Source organism: Lepidochelys kempii, chromosome 8 (genome assembly GCF_965140265.1).
Source record: "Lepidochelys kempii isolate rLepKem1 chromosome 8, rLepKem1.hap2, whole genome shotgun sequence".
NCBI lineage: Eukaryota > Metazoa > Chordata > Testudines > Cheloniidae > Lepidochelys > Lepidochelys kempii.
The window spans coordinates 2,225,391-2,251,065 of NC_133263.1; the positions used below are offsets into that span (position 1 = coordinate 2,225,391).

General features: G+C 41.7%; 1 protein-coding gene across 7 annotated transcripts in view; it reads left to right on the forward strand.

The window, feature by feature from the left end:
- The window catches only part of RNF145 (ring finger protein 145), a 60,093-nt gene that overhangs the window by 12,757 nt on the left and 21,661 nt on the right, over positions 1–25,675 (forward strand). For 2 of the 7 annotated variants that reach the window (XM_073355182.1, XM_073355183.1), the window contains exons 2-4: positions 882–1,097; positions 12,211–12,319; positions 20,951–21,042. In XM_073355182.1, the coding sequence (XP_073211283.1) occupies positions 914–1,097; positions 12,211–12,319; positions 20,951–21,042 (385 nt within the window). In that variant the 5' untranslated portion in view covers positions 882–913. Of the gene's footprint in view, positions 1–881; positions 1,098–12,210; positions 12,320–13,195; positions 13,296–19,276; positions 19,562–20,950; positions 21,043–25,675 lie in introns of those variants that run through there. The other 5 variants (XM_073355186.1, XM_073355187.1, XM_073355188.1 and 2 more) reach the window with 5 other exon arrangements.

Here is a 25,675-nt window from a genome sequence, read left to right on the forward strand (position 1 = left end):
CCCTAAGTGACAGAAGGTATGCCAACATAAGCTGTAATGTAGACCTCAGGCTGACTTAAGTTGGTATAACTGTGTTGCTCAGGGTTGTAGAAAATCCACAGCCTTGAGCGAAGCAGTTACCCCCAGTGTAGACAGCGTTGTGTCAACGAGGGGGCTTCTCCCATCTGGGGTGGAGTAACTACACTGAGAGGGAGAAGTTCTCCTGTCAACACAGTAGCGTCTTCACTGCAGTGGTGCTGCTGCCTCGATTATCTTTCCCAGACCTGAAGAAGAGCTCTGGGTAGCTTGAAAGTTTCTCTCTCACCAGCATAAATGGGTTCAATAAAAGATATTCTCTTACTCACCTTATCTCTCTCATATTCAGAGACCAGCATGTCTATACCACTACCCAAAGGGTTATTGTAAAAACTGTTTCAAAAACAGCTTAATTTGTTAACATTTAACATTTTAAAAAACTATTTTTACTTGGCATGTATTTCAAAAGCTGCTTCATCTCAGATGGCTATAGAGAGAGATTTCAAGTTAATCTGGGAATTCACTCCCAAGTGGTCTCGCTAGGTTTTTTCTGCTGCTTTTTTTGGCTCTAAAACCCAAGTATGTTTACTAATGAGTTTTCACAACACATTTTCAAAGTGGAAGAGCATTGTCCAAAAATAATAATAATAAAAGCACAGTAAGTCTTTATGGAAAATAGCTAGCAAACTCCTCTTAATATAGCAAAAAGCAAAAGCTATGCTGTCTGGATTTTTGAGTTTAACTCAATTGATTTGTTTACTGATATATGGCCCCATGGTGTTCTCCATTCATACATTCATGATGCCTAATGGCTGGCTGTACAGTGAGATTCATTTGATTACTTTTGTCTGTCTTGTGCTATTTAGAGTCTGCTACAAGTTCATTGAAAAGGAACAGAATGGCTGCAAAGGAGAAGTTGGAGGCAGTGTTAAATGTGGCCCTGAGGGTCCCAAGCATCATGCTCTTGGATGTCTTGTACAGATGGGATGTCAGCTCCTTCTTCCAGCAGATCCAAAGGAGTAGCCTCAACAACAATCCCCTTTTCCAGTACAAGTACTTGGCCCTCAACATGCACTATGTGGGTAAGTCTGTACACCTCACAGAGATAATATAGTTTCAAATTAATATTTTGCCACAAGAATTTTAAGAATGCAATAAAATAACAATAGTATATTTTTGGCTGTAACACCTTTTGGTCTAACTAATAAAATGGTGCTGTTTATCCTAGCAGTACAGAGATCCGTTTCTAGAATCTCCTAGTGAATTATCAGAATGAGGTTTATTGCATAGCCTCAAAAGGATTTATGATACGTATCACATATGAGTTGGGTGAAATGCTACTAATGCACGGGAAGAACAGAGTACCAGAATGGGGATGGTTTTATCAGGTACTGCTGTGCATCTGACAGATGAACAGGAGAGTGAAGATGGTTAATTGTGATGTAAAAATTAACCTAGTTGCTTGAAGCTAAATAAAAGACTAGAAAGAGGGAAATAAGTTGCTGCCTCTGAACTATGGCCTGCAGCTTGACAAAAGCCAGCTTTCAAACTCTATTACTTGAGCTCAGTACAGATATGGCACTCTGGGTTAAAGTCTTAAGCCTTCAAAATAGTATGAGCACCGACAGTGGATTGGAATGTGTAACAAATCCATGTGCTGCAGACAGAATTTCTAGATAAATTACTCACAACTCAGGGAACTAGAAGTAGAAGCCTGGTCCAAAGCTCTAGCTTTGTTTTTTGGGAGATGAAAGGACCCTGGTTCTTGGGCCAACTCTAAAGGGGTGTGTGTGATTGGCTACAGTATGTGATTTAATTACAGATTGGTTCCCCATTGTTGCATTTGAACTCCTGTGAACCTCAGATGATAACTTTGCGGGGGGTAGAGGGGGGCTGTTCAGTAGGTGTAAGCAAGTGATGTTTATATATTACATTTTTGCCTGATTACAAATGAAAATATGGTCTATGGCCCTTGGTTTGCTGATTTAATGTGATGCTTGTGGAGAATTTCAGGAATATACTTGCTGCTCTTCAGTGTAAAACTACCAGTAGTAGTAGTTGCTCTTCAGGGGGAGAGGTGGGTTGGGGTGGGAATAATGGGGCAGTGCCTGCTTGACGGTGCCTGAAAGAACTACAGGGTCCTTAATGCATATGGTGGCGGTGGTGCCAAAAAAAGGTTCACAACATTTTCAGGAATTTGAGTTCACAAAATCGGTTTGTAATATAAAAGTAGTTGCAGAATAAGTCAATTTTTAGAGAAATATGCTTAATGACATATCTCTGAAACAGCTTTTCTTTACGGTCATTTGCTATAGCATTACTCAGCTGGGTGCCTATTTAAATACTGGAATGATGGCGTCTCACTTTTCTTTCCCCTTTTGCCTTCCCTTCATCCTCCTTCCTTCTTTCTACAACAGTAATTTCACTTCTTACTTTTAAAATATTGAGTCTTTGTGCTGTTACTGCTCCGATTTGTAATTGTTGCTCTGGGAGGAATTCTAGGACATTGCTTTTATACAAAGCTGCATTTGTTTAGCTAAAACCAGTTTTGAATCTGGTTTATATTTGTAGATAACCCTGTGGATACTCTTAAATTGCTATAATTTTGGCTTATATTGATTTATCTTAAATTGATTCCTTGCTGATTTAAACTAAATTAGTTTACCCTGGTTAAATTGGTTTGTGTCCACACAGGGTTGGGGGGGGGGAGTGTTTTTTTGCACTGATTTAGTTAAATCAGTTTAAAAACACACCTTTACCTAAGCCAGTGTAACTTTCTGTAAACCACAGAGGAGGAGGAGGAGGAAAACAGAATCCTTTCCCTTCCAATTGGGGAGAGGACGGAGATTTCAAATCTACTTGGAAAAGATATTCATCGGTGAAGGGCTTGATTAGCATAGCAACTTGCTGTAAGTATGTTTTAAAAAAAAATCTACTTTTAAAATTTTGATATAAAAATGTGTCAGTTGGCTAAGCCTCTGGTCACGTTTACAGCAGCAAAAGCGGGATCTGAAAAAACATTGCAGCCACTTGTTGGCAATATCAGGCAGTCACTGAATTAATTCCCACTGACATAATAGGGCAAAGGCTCAAACAGCCACACCCAATTTCCTGACCTGCGCTAGTGTTAGCCGACGGCCAAGGATGTTTGGTGAGGTGCCAGCTATGCCCGTTTATACCATCCGTGACTTTAACCGCTAGGACGCACTGTCCCTTCGCGGCGGGCAGCCCGGGCTAGGCTGACGGATGCCCCAAGGTCCTAACCACCCGTGACTTTAACTGCTAGAGCTCAGAGCTCCTTCGCAGCGGGCAGTCAATACTGACTGACAGGTGCCCCAATGGCAGCACTAAGAGCCTCTCCACACCCGTGACTTTAACTGCTAGAGCTCAGAGCTCCTTCGCAGCGGGCAGCCAGGATTGACTGACAGGTGCCCCAAGAGTTTGCCCCGTGGAGGCGGCACAACTCAACGCTAGGCTCTTAGTACTCTCACCTAATGGCCAGGCTTTAGAGCCAAAACGGCTGAGGTTCTTTAATTGTGTTGGCTGCTTTACAGTAAACCAGAGAAAACAAGTCAGGCTTATGCATAAATGGTTACCAAAAATTTATTAAGCTAGATTCTAATCATGTGGTTACAAAATTGCTAGTGCCTACTTATTTAAATGTAGAGATGTTACACACACAAACAAGTTACAAAACTGAAGCCACAATCCCAAAGAAAGAAAACAAAGTATAGAGCTCTATTTCAAAATATGTGTACACTAAAGATAGGAGATCAGGTGTGGGTGCTTCTTACCCTCCTTGCATCTCTCGATTCCAGCGGTGCCAAGCCAGGATCGGTCACTCAATTCCGCGGAAAGACGAATAAGGGACAAGGCGTAGGGACCCTCTTAGCTGCAGAAGCCTTGGGAGGCTGTCACTTATCTGACCAGCAGATAGATAGTGAAAAGCACTCAAAAATCATGGTGCTGTAGGTCCCCTACTTATACCTCTGTACTCCTTTATTCTCTTTCTCCTTTCTTATGCCAAATTGAGGCTGGTCTGTCGGGGTGACGCCAGCTTTCGCAAGAGTAGTTTACACTTGCAAAGGAGAGAAACAATAAGTTTCGACTACTGGACATTTCTTTTATCAGGGTAAATATTTTCCCACCTAGGATGTTGGTGTGTGTGCATCACCCTATTTAGTAGGGGCTAAGAGCCATGTCTGTCACAGGGCCTCTGCCTGCTGTGAGTTTAATCCTTGTATCTGCTCCCAGAGGCACATTGTAGCAGCACACCTGTGCTTTCACAGCTTCAAAGGCTGTGCTGGAATATATGTTAAGTGCCCTGTTCCTGCTTCCTCCTGTGTTTCCAGCAATGCTGGTCTGAAGGGGGGGGGGGGGGGGCTGGCTGGCTACAGCTAGGCACCCCTTATATGCCAATCCACTTCAGGCAAATTTCTGTTACTCTTAATTATCTTAATTATGTTTTATGGTTAAGCTCTCTGCAATATCCCGGTGACACGTGCAGTGCATTTTGTTGAAATAATCATCCCCTTGCATAACTAGGCTACTCCATGATGGTAAATTGGGTCATTATTGAAAGAACCAAGTGGGAAGTCACGACTATCATGAGCCAAAGGCTCAGTTATGATAAGAGCCTACTTATCATGAAGTGAGCTGTAGCTCACGAAAGCTCATGCTCTAATAAATTGGTTAGTCTCTAAGGTGCCACAAGTCCTCCTTTTCTTTTTGCGAATACAGACTAACACGGCTGGCTGGCTACAGCTAGGCACCCCTTATATGCCAATCCACTTCAGGCAAATTTCTGTTACTCTTAATTATCTTAATTATGTTTTATGGTTAAGCTCTCTGCAATATCCCGGTGACACGTGCAGTGCATTTTGTTGAAATAATCATCCCCTTGCATAACTAGGCTACTCCATGATGGTAAATTGGGTCATTATTGAAAGAACCAAGTGGGAAGTCACGACTATCATGAGCCAAAGGCTCAGTTATGATAAGAGCCTACTTATCATGAAGTGAGCTGTAGCTCACGAAAGCTCATGCTCTAATAAATTGGTTAGTCTCTAAGGTGCCACAAGTCCTCCTTTTCTTTTTGCGAATACAGACTAACACGGCTGTTACTCTGAAACCTGTCAATACTTCCATGATAGTGAATTAAGTTACAAACAGTGAACTATGAGATCTCTCTGAAAGAATCCAGCAAGGGAAATAGCTGATTCCCTTCATTGCGGATCGTAGGGATAAAAGAAATTGAGTCTAGTGCTAGTTGGGATTTTTATTTTCAAACAAATACTTGAAATGGTTGAATGACACTAAATGTGTTTGGATAATTAGAACAGGAAGAGATATTGGAATGAATGAGAGTTTGGATAACCATCGAATGTACTGAAGAGTTTATATGTTTATAAAATTGATAGTTTTTGCATGTCGGCATGTCCATGTGTGTATTTGTCAGTATATTTTCTGCATTGTGCAAAGTAACTGACCGTACCAAGAGAGCAAAATGTACACTTAGCAGCTTGAACTACACAAATGTTGCATGATAATTATATTTGATTGGGAAGCCTTGTCTGATCTTTTTAAAGATAAAGTATGTTGATTCTAGATTTATGAGGCTGTCTGCCAAAAGGTTACTTAGCTCATAAATGAGCTGATTTGTGGTTCCCTAATCTATTGAACTCTTGCACAAACTCTTTTTTTGAAGGCATTCTTTGGTATTGTTTACAAAGAACTTGGCTCCCAGTAAGTGTGTTTAAATTTTAAACTGCATTGAAGAATTATTTAGTTAACATGCGTAAGAGAGTACAGAAGAAGCTATTCCTGTTGCTGCTGTTATTGGCTGGCTGGTAGAGAACAGTGATATGGATTTTGGCATTATATCTAGTCCTAGTAACTAGACGTGTGGATTAATTTCAGCCTTGAGAATTTTTCATGAATTGTGCCTATAGGCCATATATAATGCAGGAGATTCTTACACTTTCATGGAGATGCTATATGACGTTGCACTTCAAGTTCTTTCAGCTTTTCTAACAGAGAAGCTGTCTTTTGAGGGGAGGGTCAGCAGGGGATATATCTGTGTCTGCCAGTTATGAAGAGCCCATCTTGCTGGGTTCTGGCAGGGACTTGTTCCTGGTGGTCCAAGTGGGGTATAAAGGAGAATTAAGGTGAGATATGAGGAAAAAGAATGGTTTGTTTCTATTATTTTTCAGGAGTTCAATTAGTGGGATTAGAGTCATAGATGTTAAGGCGAGAAGGGACCACTATGATCCTCTAGTCTGACTTTCCTGCATTACACGGCTGTAGAATCTCACCCAGTAAATTGTGCATCAGACCCATAATTTCTGGTTGAGCTATAGCACATCTTTTAGAAAGATATCCAGTCTTGATTTGAAGACTTCAAGTGATGGAGAATCTGCGACATCTGTAAGTAAATTGTTCCAGTGGTTCATTACCTTCACTGTTAAACATTGGTGCCTTATTTTTAAACTGAATTTGTCTAGTTTCATCTTCTAACCATTGGATGTTGTTTTCTGATAGACTAAAGAGTTTATCAGAAACCTCTTCCTCAAGTAGGTTCTTCTAGACTGATAGTCACCTCTCAACCTTATTTTGGATAAACGAAATAGACTGAGCTGCTTAAGTCTCACTGTAAGACTGTCTTCTCTGCAATCTACTCTTGAATTGGGCTGTCATGAGTTAGTCATCTCATTTTAGCATAACTCAATAGTGTGTGGCTGCTATACAGACCAGCAGTTGAGTTTTCCATGCTTGCTGTCACTCCATGTCTGCGCCCGCATGTGATTCAGTTTTGAGACCCACAGATATCTGATGCATATCCTGTGGTTCCTAGTGCTATAACTCTCTGCCACAGGATGTTGTGGGGCAATTTGTCAGTTCCCCTGAGAGATTGGAGGCAGAGATAGTCTAGGCCTGGGAAATTCATTTCTTGGAAAGAATCCAAGCTTCTGTACAGTTACCTCCTGGTCCTTGAAAGTATGGCTCCTTCTCGTCCTGCCAACCAGCTGCTGTTTCTTTATGGAGGCAATGTTTCTTTGACGTGGCTCTGCAAAAGCAACCACCAAGAGATACTGTTCTTTCTTTGAGACAAATATTATGAACTCCTTAACTGACTCTTATGTGCAAAGTTTCCCTGCACAACCTAAGCAGTAACAGTTTCAAATAATTATTGGAAATAGGCAAAATATATTTGAAATGTAACCATGCAAAAAAAAGGAAATTAAAAAGGTTCATAAACATAATGTGTTGTATCATTTGAATAGTGTTGATATATGTTCTAAAGGATGCAATAATATGCAGCACATCAAAGACTTTGATGCCTGGTCCTTCAAAGAAGCGGAGGGCTATAAATAGATTATATGTATCTGTGGGACAGTGACTTGGACACAACTTACTTGTTCGAGGTACACAAACAGAAATGCTGAAAGGCAGACACTGCGCAGCTGTGTAGTGGAACAGTGAATGTTCAACTATTGAAGGGTTTTTATCTGTTTGAACCAACAAGTTGTAACAGAGATCATGCATGGCTAGCTAGTAATGTACATTGTTTTCATTTAGCTGTGTTTAAGCTGGTCTCCTTAAGTCTTCTAGTGGTTTCTCTTTATTTTTGTAGTATGTTTGGGGCGTGATTGTGGCCCAGCATAGAATGGCGGGGAAGTCAGAGCGAGGATAGAGAGGGGACCCCAAATTGTCTGATTCTGCCAGATCTCCTTCCTTTGGGCTCCTAGGGAATGCAGGGTGCATTTGCTTTTCCATCCTTTCAGGGAGTGTTAGGCAAGATTACAATTATACGTTTATATGTTGTTCATTAATATGCAAATATTTTCCAAATTAGTAGGTAGCTGCTATGTGTGCAGAATAGCTACAGGGTTTAGGGCATCATATTTCCTTCCTTTAGAGAAGGTAACACTCATCATAGCAACTCTGGTCTTTGCAAACTTATCCACTGTCACTGAAAGTAACACTGTTATTAAGATGGCAAGGTCCAGTACTTTAACCCCCAAAATGACCTCCTTTAACTCTAATTTGAAGTAGAATTTCCTTCGAAATTAACACTTGTATTCAGGAAAAAAGGGGAATGAAATATAGCCCTTCTGATTTGTCTACATTTACACTTCCTCTTCCTTGTAACAAGCCAACCTGTTAATGAATTGTTTTCCATTTTTGTTTGTCAGAGGCATCCCAAATGGTAATGATGTTGGTCCGCTTCTGGGAACAAGGCCTCTACTGCAAAAATGTGAATATTGCTGCGTGACGTGTTTTAAAATGTCTATTTTTCAAGCTTCAGAATGGAATTGTAAATAATGAAATGAAAAAGAAACTACTTGATATGTTTCCCCTTTAAACAAATAATTATAGCAAATGCAAAAACTGCATAGAAATTAACACTGAAATTCTGGCCTGAATCCATGAGCTGCAATGTTCATCACTAAAGCTGCTGCGGCAATCTTGGCTCTGCTGGTTTGCTTACCAACTGCAGTGCATTGAGGACCATCACTATTTATGGCCTTTAAACCAAGGGTTTCCAAACTCTGTTACGATCTGTTCTTTCCTTTGATTTGCACTTGAATTTCATTCTCCTCCTTGAGGTGTCTGTGGGCTTGTCTTCACTACCAGGGTAGGTCAACCAAAGTTCCACTACTTCAGCTACATGAATAACGTAGCTGGAGTCGATGTAGCTCAGGTAGACTTACCCGGGTGTCTTCACTGAGTTGCATCGACGGAAGACGCTCTCCAGTCAACTTCTCTTACTCTTCTCTGGGAGCTGGAGTACTGAGGTCGACCAGAGAGTGCTCTGCCATTGATTTAACGGGTCTTCACAGGACCCACTAAATCAATCCCTGATGCAATATCTCCCTGTAGTGAAGGCCAGCCCTGAGAGTCTCTTCTCCCATTATTCATTTGGAGTTGTGATCACAAAGGGAAGAATGAGCACAGTATGTTCTACAATATTCCAGCACAACAGGGATGCATTATGGATGCAGTAACTGCCTTAGTGCTGAACTTTCTTGCCTTTTACAAATATACTATAGCCCTGTTCAGCGGTAGCTCTAAAACTCTCTGCTACAGTGACTTTCCTGCTCTGTCATCTGTTTCCATCTCTTTGCTCTTAAGAGCTGAAATATGAAAGGACAGAGCAGACAGTCTTGAAGTAGTTACAGCAAAGGAAGACTGCACACCAAGGTAAAGGGAAAAGCTTGTGAGATTTAGGGTGAATCATGGGTTAAAGTGAAAAGGGAGGGTTTAAAGTGAGATTTGGAGAAGGAGATACTAGTCTTAGAGTGGTACAGTACTGGGCAGCACCACTGAAAGTGCTAACCCCTAATTGAAAATTGGAGGAATTAAGAGAATGAGACTAGAGAGTGTTGCCACCTTTTTGTCACCTCAAGTCCTCAGAGCATTTGAGAAGGAGGAAGGCTTGTTGTTGATTTCTAGTCCTCCTTTTCTTTTTGCGAATACAGACTAACACTGCTGCTACTCTGAAACCTACATTAAACATTGTTTGGATTGGATTGTTTGATACTGAGTAAGTAACAAAAACATGTAACAAGTGGCAGTTTTAGCAGGCACCTGCTAATGTGACAGGGTTAAACACTTTTGAAACAATATAAACAAATTTCCAGCTGAAGTCACCTTCACATCTGTCTTTGGAGGCTGTTAATTGAATTTTCGTAACCTGGTGTGCCCCTCTTTGACCTTAACATTGGCTACAGAAGTGCACATCTGCTTAGTTCTTGTATCCCAAAGAGAGCCAAAACTTGTTGCTTGGTCTGTGGGATTTAAGCCAGGCATGCCAAATATTAGGACCCTTCTTCCAGCTAGTTCTTCTTGGGGTGACATAGGACAGTTAAATACAGATTCAGCCTTAAGGAATGATGTTGCCCAGCAGTCCTTGTGGTTGCTGTTCATGTGTTTGATGAGAGACGAGGAGGTGGAGAATAGAGAAGAAGATAAACCTGATAAAATGTGATTTTCTATTTAGCCAAGAAATAGAAGACATGAACGTTTCGTTTGCCTTATTAATTAGAAGTATGTAGCTCATCTAAGGTTTCAGAGTAGCAGCCGTGTTAGTCTGTATTCGCAAAAAGAAAAGGAGTACTTGTGGCACCTTAGAGACCGATGGAGTGAGCTGTAGCTCACGAAAGCTTATGCTCAAATAAATTGGCTAGTCTCTAAGGTGCCACAAGTACTCCTTTTCTTTTAGCTCATCTAAAACACCCTAATTGCTGTAAGCAAACTGTTTCAGTGCCAGGTCTCAGGCTCCACAAAATAGCTGTATTTAATTGAACTTAAAGCTCAAAAGAAAAGAAAAACATTCAGGGGCTTTGTGGAAATTCAGTGGCATTATAGTCCTGTTCCTGTTTGCAGCAGGGAGCGTAAACTGTGCCTTGAACTTTGAAAAATAGTGACCCTCCAATGGACACCTTAATTTATCACAGCTTTGTGTTTTTAATGCAAGATTTCAGGAAATTTTGGAAAATTATAATAAACGGCTCTGCTGTTACAAGTGTACATTTATAGATGTATTTTTGTAAAAATTGGTGAGCAAATAAGTTTTATCTACCTACCCTTACATGGAATAAGGAAGTTTTTACATGCCTGAATGGACTGTTGATTGCTTGGCTATTTTATGGGTCTGAAGTTTTTTCTATGGGCTCATTGCCAGCTGTTTTTTTTTCAGTGAGTGCACTTTTACAAGAGCTTTATAGAGTTGGGAAATAGTAAGTTGCTGGTAATTGAGGAGAATTGGAGTGTTTCTACATCAACATTTGTCTTAGTTTGGGATTGCACCCTATTAAATATTGAGACATACCAGATTGGTAGATTGTCTTATAGTAGCTAATTGTTATTGAACTACTCATATATATATTCTTAGAATATTTATTCAAGAATCTCTGTGCTGTTTCATGCTCATAACTATCTTACAATATACTCAAAACAGCATAATCAAGTCTAGTTAAAAAGGTTGTGACCAAGTAGGGAATTTGCTAAGTAGATGCATGATATTTTAAAACAAGTGGCATTTACTACATATCTATGATCTGTGTGATGAGCCCTTCTGAAGATGTTTTGTTCTTAGCTGCTAGGAAATCCTTTGCTCTTGACAGATTTGCTGAATGGATTTTAGTGCCAGTCACTTAAGTTATTAACCTCTGAAATTAGGATCTCTGTGGCAGAGAGCTCAAAACAAAGGACAAACAAGACAACATGTGGTGTGCATAGGATTTCTGCTCTCTGTCCATATGGTATCTTTGGGGAAATACTAGGGAGTGCCAAACATTAGATACTTATCACTGAATCCCTGAAGAAGCAGGCTTTTCAATGTCTACTTTATTTAGGCATCCGGATAGAAAGATGTGTGAAAAGAAGGACCAACATCTTGTTTCTTGCTTTGAGCTATTCCCTAACCAGGCTGTGTTCTTGAACAGTAAAGCTGTGTATTCATTGGTAATTTTCCTCAATTTCCGCAAATGCTAGACAGCCATTGAAGTAGCTGCAGTGCAAATCCCAGGTGGAGGCGAGGAAAGATGTAATTGTCGCCATTGGAGTGTGCCCTTGCTTGAAAAAGCATCACCTGGGAATTTGCCTGAATTGGAGCAGTGTAGAGAAGAACCTAAATTTCAGTCTCAAATTGTGGTATTAAGCAGGGATTTCAGATTTGAAAATGAATGGTGAGAGAACTGAAGTAATTTACAAGTTAAATTTTGCTTAACATACAAATGAAGGTCTTAAATGTATCTATGTAATGCATTAGTCTTTACATTGTTGTAACTTGATCATTTTGTGAATGTGGTGGATATATTCACTGATATTTATTCCCTACAATGAAGATATTTTGCTTATGCTAGTGCTGAAATTTATCTACACTTAAACATGTGCCCAAGGGAAGAGGGAAGCCTGGACACACACATCTTTCTCTTGTCTTGTTTCAAATCTTGCAATCACTTTGACTTTTGCCAAAATATCATGGGTGGGTTTCACCACTGATATAAGTAGATGCAACTTGACTGAAGTGAATGGAGCTGTATATGCATGTATGCTACCTGTGTGTTTTTCCTCTCTTGTATCCAGGTGCATGTTTTGTTTTTTTAAAATCCTGCAGTAAGAGAGTGATGTCTAAGAGTTTTAAAAAGACATCAGAGGTTTCATTTCAACTTCTGATTTCTGCTCCAGGTTACATCTTAAGTGTTGTGCTCCTAACCTTACCTAGACAGCACCTGGTTCAGCTCTACCTGTACTTTCTGACTGCACTGCTGCTGTATGCTGGGCACCAGATCTCCAGGTAAGAATGTGTGAAATTTTTCACACGACTTGGTTTTCAAATCTGAAAAACTGTGTAATTAATATTTTGCCAGTAGTAGCCATACACAGAGCGGAAGGTCTGTTTTTTCTTTCATTTAGCTGTCTGGAATATATCCTGTCTTTCCATGTGTTGAAAAGAAGTTACAGGATTAACACCAATTCTGCTCCATTTCTGTTGGAAGACGTGTGGGGCCTGATCTTTTCCATTGACTTCAGTGTTGGATCGTGGACATGTGGGCCAGTGTTGGGCCCATAAAGCCTTTATTTTAAAATCCCCCATCAGTCTTCCCTAGCCATCACAGGGGGGTCTCTCTCCCATCCAGTATGAAAATACATTGCTTTTGTGATGCACATAATTTCTGTTGGACCACGAAGAGAGAGTGCCTGTATCTCTTTGAGTTTCACAAATGTTTTACTAGGAGAATGAGACAGATTGTTCCTTTCAACTTGCTGGTGCCTAGACAAAGGAGAAAATGTGGAATAAAGAGCCATAGAGAGGGATAAGTGTAGAATAATAGTGTTGGAAACTTTAATACTGGAATATGAATTTCTTTATCATAAATTATATTGTCCATTATTTTACTTTCATAAATCAGTAGTTCTGATTAGAAATCTTACAGTAATAAATAAGCACGCCAAATACGAGTGGGTATAAAATGTAAAGTGAGACGCAGTGGAAAGGTCTGCGATGATACAATCAACCGAAGTAAATCTTTCGGAAGTAAATGTTCGGAAGTAAACCGAAGTAAATGTTCTTTCGGTGTTGCTGAATATATTTAATCCAAAATAAAAACCCTCACTTTGATTAAAGGCTTGGATTGGAGCCTGAAAAACTATCATTTTGTTAGGAGGCTTCCCAAAGAAATATCTGAAGTGTGGCATTGGACCTGATCCTTTTGACGCCCAGTGGTGGAAAATATTTGAAAACATCATCTTAAACTGATTTGTATAAAATGGTAGGTTTGTTATTTACATGGTAAAATTGTTGTTCCAGCAAATGCTTTGAAACTTCCCTTTTGGTTAAATCTGTTCATTATCAAGGAAAGTTTAAATAGAGGTTTTGGGGCAGTTACGATGTGTTGATGTTGTGGCTGTTAGGGTTTCCTTTAATGGTGTTCTGAATGTGGGGGAGAGCATTGTGGCCTCATATTTTCTGGATAGGAAGGAGGATGGCTTCCTAATTATTCCCCTGGGAATCCTGAGCTTTTCTAGCTGTAGTTTACAGATGTTTGTCCTAGTATTTTAAATACTGTATTTTCTTACTGGAGAAAGAAGCCTAACTTTGTTTTAAGATCTTGGGTTTAAATCAGAATAAGGATACTAATATGACATCCTAAGTGTGCGTGCTCTCTCGGGTGTTCATCAAATGCAGGTGGGCTTTTGTTCCAGAGGGCATGCAGATAGAAGATTCAGAGTGAGTGCCTTGACTTCTGCAGCCTTGAGCTTTGGTCTTTTAACCTGAAAAAAGGGAAAGAATGCATAAACTTCAATTTATATACAGTCTTTGCATGGCCCCCTGTTGGATTTTAATTCTGATTATTTTTTCTCTGTAATTTTTTAATTTTACTGTATCAACTTATGAATATTGTGAGACATAGGATTTATGAAAGTGTATTGCTGTATTGTTTGAACCATTACTGTATTGGTACTCGGCTCCACAGATTTATTAGACAATTCCTAATAACGAGTTAATACGCAAGATTTTCATTTAAATGTAGTTAGGACTGCAGATTTGCCATGGCATTTTTATATAAAATCATGGAGTAGCTCGGTCCTATGGGGTTGGGCCTGGCTTCCTGCTCTGGGCGTTGTGACCTGGTGCACAGAGTTGCTGCGCTACTCAGGTTTGGCCTGGCTGCACCTCCGTTAGGGCAGGTGGGCCAAATCTGAGCAGCGCTGTACCCTGCTCGCCCTATCGCAATGCCTCTCACTGAAATTTGACCTAGCTGCTCCCCTGTCATGATGGAGGGGTGACCAGGCCAAGCCAAGCTGCAACGCCGTGCACCCCAGTTCGCCTCTCTGTCTGGGCATTGCCGGCCCAGCCCCTTGGAGCTATCACAGCAGGAAAATCACGCACATGGGTATGCACACAAAGCTTGGACAAATGGGAAAATCATGCTATCTGTGACTTTTTCTCCACTGTGACAAACCTGCAACCCTAATTTTTCACTTTCACTAGCACTGCACATAAAACAGGCTCCGTTTTAAAAATACAATTGGATCAAATCAACAGTCTAGTAGTAGAGCAAAGTCTAGCCAGATGAAGAGCCATGTTGGGGCACTGAGCTTGCTGACAGGGCTAAAGTGTGGCTTGCTGACATTCTCGAGCAAATTTACCCATTCCCCTGGAGCAGTACGGACTGGTTTTGGCGGGAGCTTGGTCCAGTCATCCTTGACTGGTGGTAGGCTCCCCACAGCAGCTTATGACAGTAATAATGGGAGGACCACCACTCTTAGCACCCCTCAAAAGGTTTTCAGGTTCGACCAGGGTCTTTCACATTAAAAGTACAGTATGACGTGTGACTAATGTACAGATATGCTCTGTACTGTACATATTGTCACTTTATTGAGCATCCAGCTTGCTTTTTATATTGTCTAGTAGACTTAATGTACTAAAATTACAAGAAGCAGGTATTCAGACTATTCTTTCAAATAGTCTAACGCGGTATTGCTATTTAGTTTTAAATCGTTTGAATAACTTGGTGTTGAATCTACTGCAGTTCATTAGCTGGCATGCTGTTTAAGATGGGTGAGGAAGTAGCGCTGGGGAACTACAAACACACCATGGTTGACAGACAACTTTAAAATGTGAAACAGCAGGATTTACTTAGTCAAGAATGCCAGCTGATGTTATGTGCAGCCTTTTGGAATTTTTGAATCACTGGAGAACTTCTGTTTCCAGTGCTGCTGTTCCACTTCTGGAATAACTTGTGGTTAAGACACAGGACTAAGAGTCATGACATCTGGGTTTTATTCCTGGCTCTGGTTTCAGGTTTCCACTCAGAATGTCACTCAGTGATTGCCTGTTTTTGTTCTTTCCCTCTGAAGCACCTTGCTTTGGCCACTGTTAGAAGACAGGATACTGAGCTAGATGGACCTTAGGTGGGACCCAGGATGGCCGTTCTTATGTTCCTATCCAAGCTAACCTGAAAGGCAGATTCACATGCCCCCTCATGAAAAGTAGATGCTCCTCTATTTTATACACAGTTACATCAGCCTCTTGCACAAACCATGCTATTATACAATCTTTCACTGGAAATAGTAATGAGTAGTGCTGGAAATTGTGCTTATGTTAAAGAAAAGAACCCTGAATCATTGCATATGCCTTGTTTTCCTGTTGTGCTGTGGTTCTATCCCACAATTGGCAGCATTGAGAATTATGGGGTTCCAGTGGGGGGAAATAACAAGCAGGAACTATTTTTATATCTAACTTAATTTGTTTTTCATATGACACAAGACATGAAACATCGAGTTGTTTTTTGGTGGGCTTGTTTGACATTAATTGAGGAGACTGATTAACCAAAGTAAATGACAGTGGCATGACACAATTGGGCCAGATAACCGCTGTGTGTTACAATAGTTGACTACAAAGCACCTTTGTTAAAAACGGAAGACCCTTTCTTCCATGTGTGAGAATGTAAAAGTATGAGTCAAATATAAGCACTATCTGAATTGTCCCTTTGTTTAGAAATATAGGTTATTCCTAAGGCTGTTTTAGTCATGGGTATTTTTAGTAAAAGTCACGGATAGGTCATGGGCAGTAAACAAAAATTCATGGCCCCTGACCTGCCCATGACTTGTACTATATGCCCCTGACTAAATCTTGGGCTGGGGGGGTGACCCGGGGGCACCACAGGTGCTGGGGAGGGGCTGGCAGACTCCGTACCTGGATCCGCACCTCCCCATAAGCAGTGACATCCCCCTTCCTCAGCTTCTAGGTGGAAGCGTGGCCTCTGCCCTGAGTGCTGGCTCTGCAGTTCCCATTGGCTACAAACTGCGGGGGCAGTGTCTGCAGGCGGAGGCAATACGCAGATCTGCCTGGCCATGCCTCTGCCTAAGATCTGAGGGATGTTGCCGCTCCCAGGGAACCTCCACCCTGAGGTAAGCGCCACACAGAGCCCTCACCCCCTCTCAGGCCCCAAACCCAAATTCATGCTCCTGCTGTAGAGGGAGGAGGGTGTGTGCGTGGCCTGAGACTGCCCAAGCAGCAGCTGGCCCGGCAGCTGACCCCTGGGTGAGCCGCACTGGCCGCTGCCGAAGTCATGGAGGTCCCAGAAAGTCACGAAATCCGTGACCTCTGTGACAAACTCGCAGCCTTAGTTATTCCTAGTTGATTGTGAGTGGCTTTCTTTTTTTAACTTTCCAACCTGGATTGGCTTTAGAGCTGCATTCCCAACAGCAGTAAATCTGGAAATCTGATCTTAGAAAATTAGGACATAAATATAAAGCTAACACAAATCATATGAGACATTTTATTTAATAAGAAAATAATTGTTTTTACACTATTCCAGCAGAATGAACGATTCTGAGACGTAAAAGCTGCAGCTTAATAAAGCTTTAATTGACCAAAATTGAGTGCGCACACTCAGTCCTGTCAGCATCTTTGTATGGCACTGCAGCTGTTCGTGGCCTCTTCTGAATATCTGTATCAGAAGATCGTTATGCTTGTGCTGCTAATGTAATGTAATAAGAAAATCACTGCTGTGATGTTTCACTAATTTTGGATAAGAAATTAGGATTCTACTCAACTACAAATACTTTTTTTAAAAATTGTGCTACAGTTTTATAATGTAGTACTTTACAGATCTGTTACACTGTCACAATATAAATTATTTTCCTTCAAATGTTGCTGCATTTAAGCCTGTAGAAAAATGAATGCATGAGATCTCCTTTGAGTGTGCGTCAGTGTGGATCTACTGTAGGTGCACATGCACTTGAGATCAGAGTCTCTTGAATAGCAGTGTCTGTCATGGCCATGCATGTGCCCTGTGCCTCTTTGTTCTCCCATCTGAGTACATAAAGGGTGTAGGGGTTGCCACCCTTTCTCAGTTCTCTCGTACCACCCACAGCCGTGAGAATGAACCCAGTGAGTGTCTGACCAGCTACTCCCTTTAAAGACATTTACATTGTTGTTGTTTTCTTAACCAGGTTTGTTGAGACTTTTTATCTACACGCTCCCAATCGAGGGATGTTCCCAATAATCCCATCCCCAATCCGTGACACTGTTGAACATTGGTGCGAGGTGCTTTGCATCAATCACCATGCCTCATGGTGGATTCCAAACCCTGCCCGTACTGCCATGGACTGATCCTTATAGGGGATAATTGCTAATGCATATTCTACCTAGGGGAGAGCTACCTGTGCTCTGTGTGCAAGTCCTTTTCTTCAGGGTCTGCAAATCCAGGGATGTTCAGCTCAAACTACATCAGCTAGAGCAGTCCACGTGGGTCACTTCAAACCCAGAGGTGATCATCACTACCAGAGCAAGGCCAGCTAAACCAGCATGGGACAGCATTCCTTTGAGGGCAAATCATAGATCTGGATCGGGCAGCAGAAAGAAGGCAAAGAGGACTCTGGTAGAACTGGCACTGACCTCTTAGGCACTGACCACCTCTGTGTTGATGAAATCTTCAATGCTGACAGCCCCAGCCAACAAAGCCAGCACCTGCTCCCAGAGGTAAAGGAACACAGACTTATGCAGCTAGACAGAGCTCAAATATAGCTCCAAAACTGAAGGGACGTGCTGGAAGGAAAACATCTCTCCTTCAAGGACAGAGCTCCTACGTCTTCAGTCAGAATGGGAGTGGATCAGGGGACCAGAGACCTGGCACTGCCCTGAATACTAATATCCATGATAAAAGCTAGGCAAGGGCCCAAGATACACTCTGGAGGAATCAGTCTCCTCTCCAGAGACATTTTGAGGACTGAAGAGGTGACCGGCACAGGTGATATATCACCCCACAGCACCGCCATTCAAAGAAGAAAAGTATTGCTTATCACCAGCATTGAGCAGAGAAGAGGAATTGTGTATAACTGGTGTTGGGAAGAGAAGGACAAATGTTCTTTCTAGAACCAATCCTCTAGATTTCTCCTCAATCCTCATGTATTTTAATGCAGATTACTATCTAAAGAGCCCCATTTCAGCATACTTGGCACGTACTGTGATGCCTGAAAATCTGCATTGAGCAAGCAGGGCTGTCACACATAGAACAGATTTTTGAAGTGTTTGTTTTTACTACTTGAGATTAACTTCTGAATTCCAGAGACCTTTTGCAAATGAGAAGGTGAATTGCAGGGTGAAAGCATAACTGTTTATCAAGTCAGGATAGAGCTGGAGTATTTCTCCATGTTTAACTGGCACAAGGTTGAATCCCAGGGCATAGTTGCATTAAAGCAGTGTGAATTCGTTGGATAACTAGCAGCGAGTCACATGCACTTTCTATGTTCAAGTGAAGGGAAGGACTTTCCTCTTTCATTTGATATGGGGATATCTGTTAATAGGTTGCTTTTGCTTTAACTGGAGTGACTGCTATATTGTCCCAATATGTCCTGTTTATTTGGAGGTGCTAAATGTTCATATTCTTTCTGCAGAGGTCCACAGATCCATTACCATGAGTACTTCCGCCTGCTTGGGGGCAGAACCAGACTTGTCAGTCACTGGCAGTAGGGAATGCGCCGCATCCTGAAGTTTCCTCCAGGTTTTTTTCTGCCTCCCCAGCAGCTAGTGGCTCAGCCAGTCCTCCTCTCTGCAGAGCTTCTCCGAAGGAAATAACAAACTTTATTTCAAATGTTTAGGCTAGCAGTTTGGTTTAATTATGTATTTAGTTTCCAATTGTATCCCAGGGCTGTTTCAGATTTTTAAGACGACTGTCCTCTCAGCTCTGCTCCTCTTCTAGGTATTTGCAGTGGCTGGCACCCCTGCAAGCTTCGGGGAGCAAGGCAGGCCATGAAAAGCCAGAGGCAAAATGAAGGGTTTGCCTACCCTGTTTCCTTCTTACTGCTTTGGAACTCAGCCAGCTCTGCGGGCAGGATGCTGTCTCCGTCACAGCCTGGTCCAGGTGATGTCACCTTAGCCAACCAGAAGGGTTGGAGAGACTGGACCTGCCCGGCAAGATGCAATGCGGACCTGACAAGATTGCCTCAGCCCCCTCCTTCCCTGGCAGGAATGGAGCCAAAGAACTGGTTCCAGGGCAAGCAACCCATTTACCCCATCTCCGTAAAGGTGTGAAGCAGGCAGAGCATCAGTATATTTTCTCTTCTCATTTGCACTGCAATGTTCCCTATCCCCATCTTTAGTGGAAGAATACTTACATTGGACTTGTGCACGCTATCCTGTTCTTAAATAATCGAAAATGTGTGTGGGTACATATGGGTATGTGAATTTGTCCCCCTTCCCTTTAACTATACATATTCTACTGAGGGAGCAATGCAAATAAATAAATACCAAGAGTGACACAGATACGTAAATTATGTACATCACGTTATTTCAGCTGTCCATGACTTGTTTTTATGAAGCACTATGATAGACATTCAAGTGTTAATGTTAAATATGAACTTCACCTGGTACTTAGGTTTAAAAACAAAAAAAAGAAATTAGACGAGATGGGGAGCGATGAGGGGTGGGGTTGGAGAGAGGAGTGCCTTCTAGCTATTACACAAAGAACAAAAACTGGCTGGTTTCATAGAACTTTGACCTCTGCTTTTCCTAAATGGTCTGTTGCTCTTGAATCATGTACTTCTGGTGTCTTAAGCTGCTATCTCCTTCCATGCATACTTCAGTTGGTAGCAATGCATTCTTGTTGGTCAAGATAGGGGGTGTTTGGATTTTCATATACTAAATTGAGGAAATTAAATTTCACCACTAAAAGGAAGTGAGTTACTTGTGCAGATGATAAAAATAAGTTATTCTCTTATGTTGGAGTTCTTGAAGACAGCCACATTTGGAATATTTCATTCCAAACCAGCAATGCTGGAATACTATAGGAGGGAAGGGTCATATGACCACTGAAACAAAAATTGTTGCATTATACATAATATGTTAAAGTAGAGAAGTTCACCTTGTAAAATGTTTTCTGATACCCTCCCCAGCTTGCTGGGCTGCATGTCCAAGTTAAAACTACTCAGTCACTAATTTAACTTGAGCACCATTCATTAAAATACACGTTTTGAGAGGTCTGTGTAATTTGTTAGTTTAGGTTGTGATTCAGCAAGGCATTTAAGCTGGTTCCTAAATTTAAGCATGAGTAGTTCTTTTGAAGTCAAATATGATTTGACACTTCTCCATTTAAAGAGACAGGTTTTTAAAGTGGTACAAATGACAATTTAGTAAAAAGCTGACAGCGGTTTCACCAGCAAATGAATTGGAAGGACATTTTTGCTCATCCCTCCAGTTACAGAACTGCTTGACGTGGAGCTGGGAGGAGAAAAACTGATGGATAGAAAAGAAATATTTAAATTGGCATCACTGAAAAGTGAAATGGTTTCTTTCTAAAACTTTCTTGTAACTTCAGTCTGTTAAATACAGTATGCCGCAAAGGTGCATATTATATGAAGTAAATTCCTTTCAAACTGGTTAGAGACTTCTTAATTTTTTGTTGTTGTTGTTCATTAGGGATTATGTTAAGAGTGAGTTGGAGTCGGGATATGAAGGGCCAATGTATTTAGAACCTCTCTCCATGAATCGTTTCATGACCGCTTTAATAGGTAAGTGCAGTTTAAACATCTAAGGGGTGGCAGAAATAACTACTTGTTTCTTAATTCTCTTCCTGATTTCTTCTGCATGCACCTTTTTTTAATTTCTTGGGCCTGAGTGTCTCTTACCATTACAGACATTTATAGGTTTTTAAATAGTAATAATATGTATTTTTCCATGGAGATGATTGGATCCATGCTGCCTTATGATGTAATTCTATCTTCGGGGTGGGGGGGTTCATTTACTACAACTTAACTAATAACACATTCCCTTGGGTTGCAACTTTGCTTATAAATTAAAACTTTCACGGTGCCTGGTTTCCTTAATATTAGATTGTAAAAGTTTTAGTTTCACTTTGTTTTTCATGTAACAAAACGAACCTACTAAGTTGTAGTAAAGACAGATTTTGGCATGCTAACCTGATTTGACTCCTCTTGAAGCAACAAAAACATGCTGTCAGTCACTGGAGGCTTCTATCAAAAGTGCAGAGTGGTTTTTTGTATGTACCTACAGAAGGATTTTAAATCTTTTCCATACAGGAGATTAGTGTGGCTGAAAATTTGCCCAGGAAATAGGAATTCATTTAAAACAGTTGATTTACTGAGAGTGCTGGTACAGTACATGTTGGGGTTTTTTTTACTTTTGTCTCTGGCTCCCTGGAATGTGTCGGGGGAGATCTGAGAGTCTCATCTAGGGGCAACAGGTCCCTTGGTTCAGTGTCCAAGGAGCAGTGGAGAATGCTATGGTCTGTGTTGCCTTCAAGACTAAGTTAATAAAACCCAGCATGTTGGTAGTTGCCACCCTTACAGTTTCAGTTCCTAAAATTAATTCTCCTCCCTTCCTGTCTCACTGATAGACTAGCTCTCTGACTCCCTGGCTCTGATTTAATTTAACAATGTAATTCAAATCTGTTTGAATTCCTCACATGGAAGGCATTGTAGAAATTCCAAGTATTACCAAGCATGTATGCACGATCGATTCTTCTGTCTTTAAAAGTGCAGAACAAAAACATTCGTTCTCAACAGCCCTGTGGGTTAGGTAAGCACTATTCCCATTATATATAGTCAGGGAAGCTGACATATCTGGAGGTTAAGAGATGTCTTCTACCATGCAGAAGTTTGTGTAGGTGGACCTACAAGGGTGCAAATAACTATTTTAAATTCTGAGTGCCAGTAATATTATTTCCCTAGTTTTGACTGAAATGCAGAGGTTAACTGAGCTTGACTTGATGGCTCGTGAGCTATTCTTTCTCAGAAGTGTTACTCATAACAGCAAATGTGATTTACGTATATGAAGATCCCTTTTTCTTGCACTGTCTCCATGCAATTTTTCTCAAGATGAACTTTGACCAGTAAAGAACATGTTTTGGTATTAAGGTCACTGAACCCTACCACATTTCAGTGGGAGAACTTAGGAATGTTTACAGAGTGTGTTCATAGAATGGTAGGAAGTCAAAAATCTTTTAAGATAGGCCCTCTCCAATTCCTCTTGCTAAGGTCGAAGGATTTCATCACAGTAAAAGCTGTTTTATCTGGCACTTCACCGACTGGAAAGCTCTATAAACCAGCAGTTCTGATCTTCATAGAAATTCCGGTGTATAGCCCAGTTGGTGTGGGGCCAGGAGGGGGTGCGGTGTGCGGACTCTGGGGGGGAGTTTGGGGGCGGGGTTGGGGAGTGGTGGTGGGGTGCCTGATCCGGGGAGGGGGGGGCGGGGTTAACCTTAGGCATCTCCCCGCAAGCGGTGACCTGTCCCGGCTGCTCCTAGGCGGAGGTACGGCAGGCGGCTCTGCGTGCTGCCCCTACCTAGGAGCAGCCAGGATAGGTCGCCGTTTGTGGGGAGCAGCCAGAGGTGAGCACCCCCAGATCCAGCACCTTGCACCCTCTCCCATTCTCCAACCCGCTGCCATGACCCCCCCCTCCCGCACCCAAACTCCCTCCCTCTTATGTACAGAAATTCCTATAGCCCTCATGTCTGCCGTGTTTGTAAATGGGCTTTCAACAGCCATTTCTTCCTGCAGGCCTGTGGCTCGGGCCGACCATTGCTGACTGAGATTGCTAGTATATACTTTAGTGCTGCAAGCAGTATCATTTGAGGGTTGTCTCTTGTATAAACATGACATCCTGTGAGCATGTTAGCTGGGAAAATTCCAAAGCTAAGTGGCTTTGGAAACTATGCTGCCCACAACATTAATCTTCTTAAGATGGAACCCCAATAGTGTACATTTATTTTAACCACAGTTTAAAAAAAAACAACATAATGGCTTAATGTGGAAGAAAGGGAGAATTTGTCAGCATCAGCCTTTTGTGGGGAGGTGGAGGGGGGAGGGATAGCTCAGTGGGTTGAGCATTGGCCTGCTAAACCCAGGGTTGTGAGTTCAATCCTTGAGGGGGCCATTTAAGAATGTGAGGTAAAAATTGCGGATTGGTCCTGCTTTGAGCAGGGGTTGGACTAGATGACCTCCTGAGGTCCCTTCCAACCCTGATATTCTATGATTCTATGAAAACACAGACAGTTCTCTATTAAATGATTTGGAGGAAAGGTTTACCATGTCAGCTTGCTTGCAACAAGTCTTCTATTAGCTCATGAGCTAGATGATTCAGGCTGCTAAAACTGTGCAGAGGTCTTGGGAGCAGAAAAATGTTTTTGTGCTCTCAGAGCTCAGGCGCTCCACAGGAGACAGCCGTCCTTGTTCCCTACTTTCTTCTTCCCTGAAGAAGAGCTCTTAAATTCTGCAGGAGACAGGGTACATCAGCACTGCTTCAACACATCACTCAGCCCATGGTTTGCAACTTTCAGAATGCCAATAGACGAGTGGATTTGTTGAGGGTTATTAAGTTTGTTGGCACAGTCTGTTCTTCTGTTTTGACATTCAGAACAAGTTCCTTTCTTTTGACTAATTATATCACCTTATGTTGTCAATGGTTTTTATCACATAATACCACCTCCCCAAGATAATCTGACTGTCTTTCCAAGTTCTTTCTGTCTCTCTCTCTAGCTATCTTTAACAAACATGCTGTTGCTAGCAAGGAATGGGGAGTACCTTTTCATCAAAAGTCCCGTCAGAGATCTTTTCATATCCTCTCTGAAGGGGTAGACAAATGACACGACACTGATTTGAGAGAGCAGATCAGAGCCGTGAGATAAAGTACTTGGTTTATTTAATTTGGTGACATACAGCCTCCCTCCTGCGACAAGTAATTTTCAGTCAGTGCTTAGATTCCAAAGGTGGAAGAGGAGACTGCTGGGTATTCTCAGGGAGTTAGCATAACATTGACTTGCTACACATTTGGCATGTTGATTAGTAAGGGAACGTGGTCGCACTACTTTCTGTCAGATGAAACTTAGATCTGTGGTCCTGCTCTTCAGAATCAAGAGAGATCCAGTGACGTTCTTTATAAGAGAAGTATAAGGCTATGTCTACACTACAGACCTTACAGCAGCACAGTTGTACAGCTGCAGCTGCGCTCCTGCAAGGTCTCCCATGTCGTCGCTCTCTCCTGTCGGCATAATTAAACCACCCCCCACGAGTAGTGGTAGCTATGTTGGTGGGAGAGTGTCCTCCACCGACATACTGCTTTCCCCACGGGCACGTCCGTTCGTAAAACTTACGTTGGTCAAGGGGGTGTTACTTCACACTCCTGACTGACCAAAGTTTTACCGACAAAAGTGCTAGTGTAGACAAAGCCCAAGGATACCAAATTGGTGCTGTGGTAAAACTTCACTTTAGATAATTACGTCATGCCTATACCCAAAAAAGATTGGTGTTAGTTTTGGTATTCTTTTGTCTATAAAGCTGGGTTGCCTTAGTTACTGTGAGTCACAGTAACTGGAGTCAATCCAACTGTACAAGCAGTTGAGTAACAGAAAATTGTTAATGCACAGTGATGTGCTGCCAGTATTTTAACCAGGGCTCCCTCAAAGATTTTCTCCCATCTGCTAACAAATTTCATGTACTGGGGACAGAGATGAGAGTGGGTGATGGGGGATGGACAGAGCAGAAAAATGATAGAGGGAGGGATTTGGGGTCTTCATTGTTTCCTTTATCCATTTAAAGGAAAATGTTCTTTCAGAACCATAATCAAGGAAGGGAGGCAGCAGACAGGGCAAATATACTAAGTTTACTTGCTGGAAATGTGTTGTTTATGTTCCTGAGAAATATACTTTTGAGAATATAGTGCAAAGTGCAGCTTGAAAGCACAGTTGCCAACTTCTACGTGGTAAATAAGCCCCGATTTTCACAATAAGCCAAAAATCAAGCTAATTCCATTTCAAAACAAGGCCAAAACAAGCCAATCCCTAAGAATCCCAATACTCTGTGACTAGATTCCCCCTGGCGTGCAGTCTGGGACTGTGGTGGGCCTGCTGTGCTCCCCCGACTCTCTCCCCCCCCTTGCCCCTGCTTGCAAGGAGCCGATCCAAAAAAAAAAAAAAAAAAAGCTACAAGCCAAACAAGCTACAAGCCAATTAAGCCAAAAACAAGCCCAATTTCTGCATTTTTTTCCCACGGATTTGGCATGTCTGCTTGAGAGTTGTGTGCAAACCATAAAATCCTAGAAATGTAGTACTGGAAGGGACCTCAATAGATCTAGGCCAGTCCCTTGCAATGGGGCAGGACTAAGTATTCTCTAGACCAGAGGTTCTCA